This window comes from Mesoplodon densirostris, chromosome 18, assembly GCF_025265405.1.
Source record: "Mesoplodon densirostris isolate mMesDen1 chromosome 18, mMesDen1 primary haplotype, whole genome shotgun sequence".
NCBI lineage: Eukaryota > Metazoa > Chordata > Mammalia > Artiodactyla > Ziphiidae > Mesoplodon > Mesoplodon densirostris.
The window spans coordinates 49,251,902-49,261,969 of NC_082678.1; the positions used below are offsets into that span (position 1 = coordinate 49,251,902).

At 51.8% G+C, this 10,068-nt stretch overlaps 1 protein-coding gene across 1 annotated transcript; it reads left to right on the forward strand.

Annotated features, from left to right (window-relative positions):
* The first annotated feature begins 244 nt into the window (after positions 1–244).
* On the forward strand, positions 245–6,336 carry BHLHA9 (basic helix-loop-helix family member a9). The gene is made up of 2 exons (XM_060081739.1): positions 245–531; positions 4,336–6,336. The coding sequence occupies exon 2, from the start codon at positions 5,177–5,179 to the stop codon at positions 5,858–5,860; it is 684 nt and encodes a 227-aa protein (XP_059937722.1). The 5' UTR covers positions 245–531; positions 4,336–5,176; the 3' UTR covers positions 5,861–6,336.
* Positions 6,337–10,068: the final 3,732 nt, after the last annotated feature.

The window sequence follows — 10,068 nt, forward strand, 5'->3', positions numbered from 1 at the left end:
CATTCTCCACTTTCTATCTTTTCTGATCTTATCTTTTCTGTACCATTTATCACTTTCTAATATACTTCTAATAGTACTTATTTACTACATAAATTACTTATTTTCCTTATTATTTGCTCTCTGCACTTGAATGTGACTTCCGTGAGGCCAGCTTTTTGCCTGTTTAATTCACTACTCTGCACCAGTAACTAGAACAGGAAGCAGTCACCACATTTTTGTTGAATGAAGGCACAGAGCCTGAAACTGAGCCCAGATCTGCCAGATACCAAATTTCCCCACGCCAAGTCTCTCTCTAAGTTGAACGCCGAGGATCCCGGTCTGGGAGAGAAGGGAGGCTGCGGGCCTTTCTGGAGGCCAGCTCTCCGGAGATGACGGGGTTCTCAGGACGCCCTGGACTCGGTTTCTCCGGAAAGCCCGTCCCTGGATCCCGGCTTTCTCTCCAGGGTGGGAGTTCTGTCTTCCCTCGGGGGAGCGACGCCGGAACTTCCCGGGGAAGAGCCGGAATTTCTGAAATCCAAGCCCCGCCGAGAGGTAATAGGCACCTTCGCGGCCGTCAGCGTAATCTCCCGGCCCTAAATCAAGAGCGCGGCCCCTCCTCCATGCGCCCGCCTCCTGGCGGCCCGGCCGGGAGAAGCGGCGCTCCCCGCGGGGGCGGATTCCAGCCGCGCGGCGGGAGGGACGGGCCGCCGCTGCAGATGCCGCGGAAATGCCTGCCCCGCCGCCAGCCTTTGAAGTCGGCTCAACCCCGCTCGAGGTCCCCCGCGAGCTGCACGCCCCGGGGGTCGCAGCCGGGGATCACAGGGGTTCCCTCGGATTCCAGGGATTCGTGGGAAGGGGGCCGAGTGGGGCGGGGACGCTTCTCTCTGGGAGCCCCGGCCATTTGTCAGGAGAGTGTGGCCTCAGAATTATTAACTTGGAGCCGAGGGTCATTTCCTAACGTGTGCGGGGAAGGGCGGAGGAGCCGGCCTGGAGAAGTAGGACACACGGGAAGGAAAAGCCAGAATTGTTTTAGGGAAGGGATGGGAGGGCAGGCCCGCTCCCAGCATCGGGGAACTTGTGCCCTTGGGACATCTTCTTTACTTTCACTGACCTCCTTTTCATATCGATTTGAGGGTTCATGGTAGGGGGCCAGCAGAGAAATCTGTGGTTCAATCTCATTTTTTTTCCTTGCTGATATTCTACGACTATTGTGTTACGTTTGAGCCCCAGAGTTGTCTATTGCCATGAGTTCTTTTTCCTCCATCCAAGTATAGGTGGGGATGTTCTCAAGTTAATGTGCAAGAAGAAAATTTTGTGTACTCAAAATTATCTTTGAATAAGACTTAAATTATCCTTAAATAAGTCATTATGTGTACAATCCTGAACAGTCATTCTTAAGCAAGGTAAAATTTAGATTGGGCTAGATTCTGGAAGAACAAATATATGTATGTATTTCTGAACATTTGAACCACTTTGCTGTTAACTCAGAAGTTTGAATTCAGTAGATCTGGGGGTCTGAGAAGTTATAATAACTGCTGCTACCACTACAACCACACTGGTGAATACAGCTTTGGCAATTATCAAATTCCCCCCAGGTGACGGGGGGGTGGGGAATACTATGGCATTTCTTTTTGGCTGCAAGGTTTACTTCCTTCTATTTTAATATGGAGCTATATACTTTTTTTTTTCTTTCTGCCACACCGCATGGCATGTGGGATCTTAGTTCCCCGACCAGGGATTGAACCCATGCCCCCTGCAGTAGAAGCACAGAGTCCTAACCACTGGACTGCCAGGGAAGTCCCATGGAACTTCTATATACTTTATATACGTGTTCATGGCTGTCAACACACGTGACAGCCTATAGCACTGGGCCTGGTATTTAGTACATGTTCAATAACTGTTTACCAGATTTGAATACAGAGCTTGTTTGATCAGACCAGTGTGGAGTTTCCAGAGTTTCGTGAATATCTTTTTTCTTTGGCTGCGTTGGGTCTTCGTTGCTGCATGCGGGCTTTCTCTAGTAGTGGTGAACAGGGGCTACTCTTCATTGCGGTGGCGGGCTTCTCATTGTGGTGGCTTATCTTGTTGCAGAGCACAGACTCTAGGAGGGTGGGCTTCAGCAGCTGTGGCACATGGGCTCAGTAGTTGTGGCTCACGGGCTCTAGAGTGCAGGCTCAGTAGTTGTGGCGCGTGGGCTTAGTTGCTCCATGGCATGTGGGATCTTCCCGGACCAGGGCTCAAACCCGTGTCCCCTGCATTGGCAGGTAGATTCTTAACCACTGTGCCACCAGGGAAGTCCTCGTGAATATCTTAATATCAGGGATGGCACCATTTATTCAGTATTCAGCAAATATTTCCTTGCATCTACTATGTACCAGGCACTGTGCTAGGTACTGGGAATATAGAAGCGACCTGGATGTGGATCCAGCATGAACATAAAAGTATTGAATACGATATGTAGATAACCAACAAGGACCTACTGTATAGCACAGGGAACTGTACTCAATATTTTGTAATAACCTATAAGAGAAAAGAATCTGAAAAGAATATATATATATATTCTTATATATATATATATATATATTCATACATGTGCTAAGGTGGGGTAAAGCACAGAAAGGGAGGGTTCAGGGCTGGTTTCACAGAGTAAATGCTGGCAAGCAGCCGAGGCTGGTGACCCACTGCAGGCCACTGAACTCAATCCAGAACTCCAGCAGGCAGAGGCCTAAGGCCTTTCCAACACGTGCATGCAGGTTGCTGCAGGCTGATCCTGAGTCCCCTCAGGCTACTCCTGGCTTACAGGGCCCTGGCTTACCTGCAGTGGAGGGTCAGGTTGGCAAGTGGGCACTGGCCTGTCACTTCTGCTCTCTGATGCTCCCCCTGGGGTCCAGCAGCCGTCAGTTCAGCTGGGGACAGAGTTAGAATTAGCCAAGGAAATCCCAGGTAGCAAATCTCAGTCCCAGGAGGCAGGCAGTTGGGCTGCTTCGGACTGCTCCTAGCTTCCAGCCCAGATCCTCTATATTTTTCCTGCTTGTCTGTCTTCATTTGGAGGACCCTCCTTCCCCCACCCCCACCCCCACCCCCTTCCCCCACCCCCACCCCCACCCCCTTCCCAGTCTTCTCTACAGCCGCCAAGCTCTTTTTATTTTCACACACAGTTGAAACTATTTGACTATCTCAATGACTGTTGTTTCAAAGGGCAGATGCAAGGCCTCTATTACCTACAGGTGGTCGGTGGAGGCTGTCCGCATTGGGGGTGGAGAAGTGCTCACTGAGCCCAGAACGCAGGCCCAGCACAGAGGGGTTAGGAGCTCTGTGCTGTGTTAGGGGTTAGGTCTTCAAATAGGAGCCACGCTACCTGATTTGAAATCCTGGCTCAGCAACAGCTCAGCCCTCTGACTTGGGGCAGATTACTTAACTCTCTCAGTCTCAGGTTTCCAGTCTGTAAAATGGGTATTATAATAATAGAGCCTTCCCTATAGGATTGCTGTGAGGCTCAGGCTCAGGGTAGAATCCTGCTTGAGGCCTGCATTTCTGTATGACTGTGTATCTGTGGTTTCTAGGGACAGTGGGAAACAGCTTGAGAGGTGAAAACATCCAGCTGTAGCTGCTTTCATTCACTTTTAAATTTCACAGACATTGCAGATTTGGGGAATAGAGCCCTAGAAATACAATGTCCTTAGGGTGCTTACAGTCTAGTAGGCAAGGCAGAAAATAAAACAAAAGAACAGCCCTATTCTTTTTCTCCATAGAGCAATTCATAGTTTGAAATAATGGGGTTGTTAGTCTGCTCTTTGGCGAGATGGATGTGAACTCCATATCCATCCCAGCTGATCACACAGTCGGCATTTTGGAGGCATTTGGATTGTGGCTGGGAATGATATTGACCTTGGTGCTCCATACAGCTTACTTGTGGATGCCTGAAATTCCATTGCGGGGGGAGTCTTTCTCTAGGACTAAGCATTATTCTTTTTCTGATACCCTGTGTAAAATTAAAAATCCCTGGGGTGGGGGGTGGTGAGTGGGCTCACTGAGATCATAACATGGCAGTGCTGTGTCTTTTTGTTTTAACATCTTTATTGGAGTATAACTGCTTTACAATGGTGTGTTAGTTTCTGCTGTATAACAAAGTGAATCAGCTATACATATATATATGTCCCCATATCTCTTCCCTCTTGCGTCTCCCTCCTTCCCACCCTCCCTATCCCACCCCTCTAGGTGGTCACAAAGCAGCAAGCTGATCTCCCTGTGCTATGCGGCTGCTTCCCACTAGCTATCTGTTTTACGTTTGGTAGTGTATATATGTCCATGCCACTCTCTCACTTCGTCCCAGCTTACCCTTCCACCTTCCCACAGTGCTGTGTCTTGAGCTGCTCAAGGACCTTGGACTCCAAAAGATGCCCTGATGGGTACCACAAGGGGAGCCAGGGGGCCACCAGACAATCGCCATCACCCTCTGAGTCAGCACTCAGCCCAGCTCTGCCTGTGGAAGAGGAAGCTAAAGAGAGATAGGAGGTGAGTTAAGGCCCAAGCAAAATCCAAACTCAGAACAGCCAGCCTCACTCTGGTAGCTGAGAAAGCCAGAAGTTCCAGGTCCATCTTATCTGCAGTGCGCTGCTGTATCTGATCTGGCCCTCCCTTATCGGTCCCGCTGGAATAGTCACGCTTTCCTCTGTGACAGCCCTGTGGTTGCCCACAAGACTTGACGAAACTTTCAAGGTTCTTTAAACACACTCAACTACAACTGGGGCCCTTCTGTGCACCTATCAGCTCTCCTGCCCGGAGGCCAAATGTGGCACTCTTCTTGGGGTCGGGAGGAAGAAGGTGCAACCCAGCCACCCCAGAGAGGCCCTGGAGTGAAGCAGGGCAAGCTCTCCCCGCGGCTGGAGCACTGCCCTGGGCGTGGCCCGGCTGCCCATCTGGTCCCTTCCTACAAGAATCTGCATGCGTCCTCCCTTCCTTGCTTCCTTCCTCTGGGTTCCTCCCTCACCAACCTACCTGGAGGCAGGTAATAAAGCAGGAGGAGGGAGATGGATGGATGGGGAGGGCGGAGAGCCACGTGGTGCCATAAAGCCCAGCCAGAGAGGGCCTGTCCCGGGAGTGTCCAGACTGCAGGAGTCAACGCTCGGAAGGTGGACTGTCAGGCTTGTGAGCCGGAGCCGGAGCCAGCCGGGGCGCCAAGGCCCGGGAGAAGGCCATGCACCGAGGTGCGCCGGGACCAGGCCTCAGGGCCCTGAAGGGGGACGAAGGCTCTGCCCAGGACTTGGGGAGCTCTTACCTGGAGGCCGGGAGGGATTTTGGGGTGCTGAGAGAGAACGGCAGTCCCCGCGACCTGGGCGAGGCAGAGGAGGTGGTGGGCAGCAGAAAGCGCAGCCGGCCCGTGCGGTCGAAAGCGCGGCGCATGGCGGCCAACGTGCGGGAGCGCAAGCGCATCCTGGACTACAACGAGGCCTTCAACGCGCTGCGCCGCGCGCTGCGTCACGACCTGGGCGGCAAGAGGCTCTCCAAGATCGCCACGCTGCGGAGGGCCATCCACCGCATCACGGCGCTCTCCCTAGTGCTGCGCGCCAGCCCCGCGCCCCGCTGGCCCTGCGGGCACCTGGAGTGCTACGGCCAGGCCGCGCGCGCGGGGGACGCAGGGGACGCGGGGGACGCGGGCTCCAGCCCGCCGCAGCCTGCGCCGCCGCCCGCCGGGCCCTTCGCGCCGCGCTGCGCCTCGTGCTTCCTGCACACGCCCCTGGGACAGGCCAGGGCGGTGGCCGAGGCGCGGGGCGTGGCCCAGGCCTCCGCGGGAAGCTGGCGCCGAAGTCTCGGGGCTCCCTCTGCCTGGCCGCGGGGCCACCTGCGAGCGGGCCCCGGGCTGGGCTACCAGCACTCCTGACCCGGCACCGAGAGCACCCGCGGGCCTGGAAGAAGGCCGGCCTGGAAGGAGCCAATGACTACAGAAGGGAAGATTATAAAATCATCCTGGGCATAGCTGAATGGGCTGAGGCCAGCGGGGGAAAGGAGGCGCTTTGCCAGTGGGAAGGAACTCTGGAGCCTGGGGCTGCACCCCTTAACCCGCCCCCCAAACCCAGCCAGGGTTGGCAGCTCCAAAAGGAGCAGGATCCTGCTGGGTTCTTACCTTTGGACTTGATGATCTCTTCTTGGAAAGTGACTTTTGCATCCCTGTGCCTCTAAGTCCTGCTGTTTGTTAGGAGAATGGGGACTTTTGGACAGGGGGGTGATGGCATGTGGGAGCGTGGGTGGCAGCTGGTGTGGTCTGATGGCACAGTGTGGGGTCCCCTCCCCCTGGCTGTGCTGATGCCCCAAGTTCCTGATCTGGGAGAGGCCACCAGGAGCAGCTAAATAAAAAGGAGAAGCTATCGTCTCTGTCTGCTGCCAGGACTCTATTGGGCCCAGTAGCCCAGGGTGGCAAGAAGGCCTGAGGGGCTTGAGGCCTGGAGGCTCAGCCTGGAATGTTGGGCCCTGGCCTGAGTGAGGCCCACAGGTAGGTACTTGAAGACATTGGTTCCTGGTGAGACCCCAGGTGTGACGGAGCACTGTCGGGGGCACTGTGGGAGAAGACATTATCTGGAGACAGGAGGCGGGACTGGGAGGCTAAGGATGTGGTCAGCCTCCTCTCTGGCCCCCTGGCAGAGCTGCTGTCTGCAGTGAGCCACAGAGATGGTGGCATGAGGGCGGAGTCTGGGCCAGTCTCAGGGAAGGAGGCTGAGGCCAGAGCCAAGGATTGGGGGGTAAGTCCTGCCTGTACCCCAAGCTGTGGGCGTTTGGAGCTCCCAGGGAAGAATGGGCCAGTGCAGCAGGGCCTCTGTGATGAGGGGCAGACTTGGAACCCAGGAAAGTGGACCTCGGACCAAGGCTGCTGAGGAAGTGGGAGGGACAGCCAGCCCCCCAGAAAAGTCTGGAGAGCTGCTCTGCATCTAAGATGAGCATTCTGAGCTCGTGTCCGGTCTCACTTGGGCTGACCTGGCTGATGTTGCAGGTGCTGCTTGCTGGGGTGAGGACCCAGGTGTGCCAGGGGAGGCCTGAGGGCTTTCTGGTCTCCTTGGAGAGCTGGGCTCTTGGCAGCTTGGGGTGGGGGGAGTTATACAGCTCAGAATGGGGGACCCCACAGAAGCTGGAGAGATGCCTATAGTCACCCAGGGAGGAGTGAAGGGTCCCCAGAACAGCTGAGATGAGGCTCACCCTCCTGATTACAGGTGTCTTTACTTTCTGCAAGTGAGACACTGGCTGGCACACTTGGCATCTGGTCCACAGGCCTCAGGGCTCCAAATTTCACAGGGCAGGTAGACGTGTCACAGACCACGGGAAGGCTTTGACTCTGGGGCAGAGGGGTCTTGGGGCCTAGCTAGGAGCAAAATGTGGGACTCTGGCCCCAGGCCTGCCCGCTGAGCCTGCCCTATAAGGGAGAGGCAGTGTCACAGTCTAAGAGCGGAAAGGAAAGAGCCAGACAGGCCTGGGATCCAATCTCTGTTCTGCCACTTACGACATGTGTGACCACTTAACCCCTCTAAGCCTCTAGTGCCTCACCTCTGACACAGATGATTCCGCCTCAGGGTGGCTGTGAGCATTAACATTCGTTCTAAGGTACAGTTTCTGGCAATTAGAAGGTGTTCCACAACTTAGTACTGTTTGCATATTATAATTTTATGACAGATCAGCCTGGACAATGCTTCCACCTTGCTTCAGCCTCAGGTTTCTATTTTCTGGAAACATAATAAAATGACCATCAAGTCCTGCTTTCCAAAGTTCCAGGATGGAAAGAAATGACGTTCTTCCCCGGTTGCACTCTCAGCCCTGGAAGGGCGAGGGCGCCCCCAGGGCTTTGAGCCTAGGTACTTCCATCCGTACAATGGGCTGAAATAAGTACTTATATCATAGACTGTTGTGCAGACTAAAGGAGAGAATGCATTTAAGGCACTTAGCACAGTGCCTGGCCCACAAAGCACTCACTGCGTGGAAGCTATTAAGACAAATTCTATTCACAGGGTTGTTAGGAGGAGAGAATGCATGGGAAGGTGTTTTAATAAACGAAAGCCCCCAACACGTTAGTTATTAACATTGTTTCATCAGGGCTATTTGTTTGAGTGCACACATCTGCATATTTACAAGATGATAAGTATTTGCCTGGCATTCTGAGGTTTTTTAACATGTACACATTTTGTGCATGCTTACAGAGATGTGTAGATCTGTGAATGTGTGTGTGTGCATATGTGTATGTATTGACCTAACAGGTACCCCCTCCTCTCCCTGATTCTTTAGGGGATGCTAGGCCAGAATACCTTTAATTGTGTGCCTTCCAGGTTTTCTGGAACTCTTGCTTGGGTTTTTTAATCTGCTTCCTAAGACCATATCCGTTCTCCAAGATAACTGATTTGCTGTGGAAAGAAGATAAATCTGTGATTGTTAAAGAAATGGAAGTTATCAACCAAGACCACATAGGTTTATCCAAATATAGAGAAAAATAATGCAAGGAGAGGCACTGAATGAATATAAAAAGGAAAGTTCTGCAAAGAGAAAACACACATATAAGAGAGAGCTGCTAAAATTTATGGCCGAAAGATATGAACGACTGATACCTAAAGACAGAAATTATGTATCTATAAAGTTAATCCCAACAGATCCCTCAAATAGTGTTCAGAGGAGAGAGAGGGTTCACTTTGAAAGGGCAGAAAATAATAAAAATTTACAGCACTTTTAGCAGCTTTACAGCATAATGAATGAGACATGCCAGCAAAGTAAGTAATTGTAAGACTCAGTGTTGTCAGGGATATGGAGAAAAGGGCACATTTACAGATTTCTACTTGTACTGTGTGTCTGTTCCCTTTTTGGTAGAGAACAATTTGGCAAAATCGCAGTAAAAATACCCCAAGGGAGTAATCCAAAAGGAAAAACAAATTTGCAAAAAGGCAGTCCCATCGGCACTGTAGCTATCGATGAAAGATTTTGAAACAACACAGATGCCCAACCATAGAGGCACGGGCAAAGCATTCTCTAGTGTTGTAACGGGATGCCAGTTATGGTGAGTTCGGGGAGCGGATCACAAACTGGTCTGTGCCCACTGATTATAAGTGTGGACAAGCAGGTAGGTGAGGTGCAGGAACAGACCTTGAGAGAATTTGGGAGAATGTAACAGGGTTAGTATCCATTAGGGTGTTTTTTTTTTTTTTTTTTGGTAAAGATTCTTTTTGATGTGAACCATTTTTAAAGTCTTTATTGAATTTGTTACAATACTGCTTCCGTTTTATGTTTTGGTTGTTTTGGCCACCAGGCATGTGGGATCTTAGCTCCCTGTCCAGGGATCGAACCCTCACCTGCATTGGAAGGCAAGGTCTTTTTTTTTTTATCTTTATTTTGTTTGTAATTTATTTTTTTATACATTAGGTTCTTACTAGTTATCCATTTTATACATATCAGTGTATATATGTCAATCCCAATCTCCCAATTCATCCCACCACCACCACACACACTTTCCCCTCTTGGCGTCCATACATTTGTTCTCTGCATCTGTGTCTCTATTTCTGGGAAGGCGAAATCTTAACCACTGGACGGCCTGGGAAGTCCCTCCATTAGGTTCTTGATAATTGTTTTTAAAAGGTGAAAGTTTTGTTTCCTTAGGGCACCTTCCAAAGAGGAGTAGGGAAATGTTTTGAGCACAGACAGCAAGGATTCCTTTGGAGGGACCCCACCTCACTGGATGTGAAACGGGGGTGCTTGCTGATGGGTGCATGAGCACATCAAGTTTTGCTCACACTTTGCACGTATGTGCGTATGTGTGTGCAGACACCGTAAGGCTGCCTGGAGCAGTGGAGCTGGGCCCAGGCAGGCCTCAGTGAGAAGTGGAGTTTTCTTAATTACTCCTGCCTTGTCAGCCCCATATGGTTTCCTGACACCCAAGGCGATGCTGGGGATAAAATTCCCTTGCAGGGAATTCCCTGGCGGTCCAGTGGTTAGGACCCCACGCTTCCACTGCAGGGGGCACGGGTTCGATCCCTAGTCGGGGAATTAAACTCCACACGGCTGAAAAAAAAAGGCCATGGGATATAGGGGGGCTTTTTACCTCTTCTCCTTGGATTAAGCTCGAAC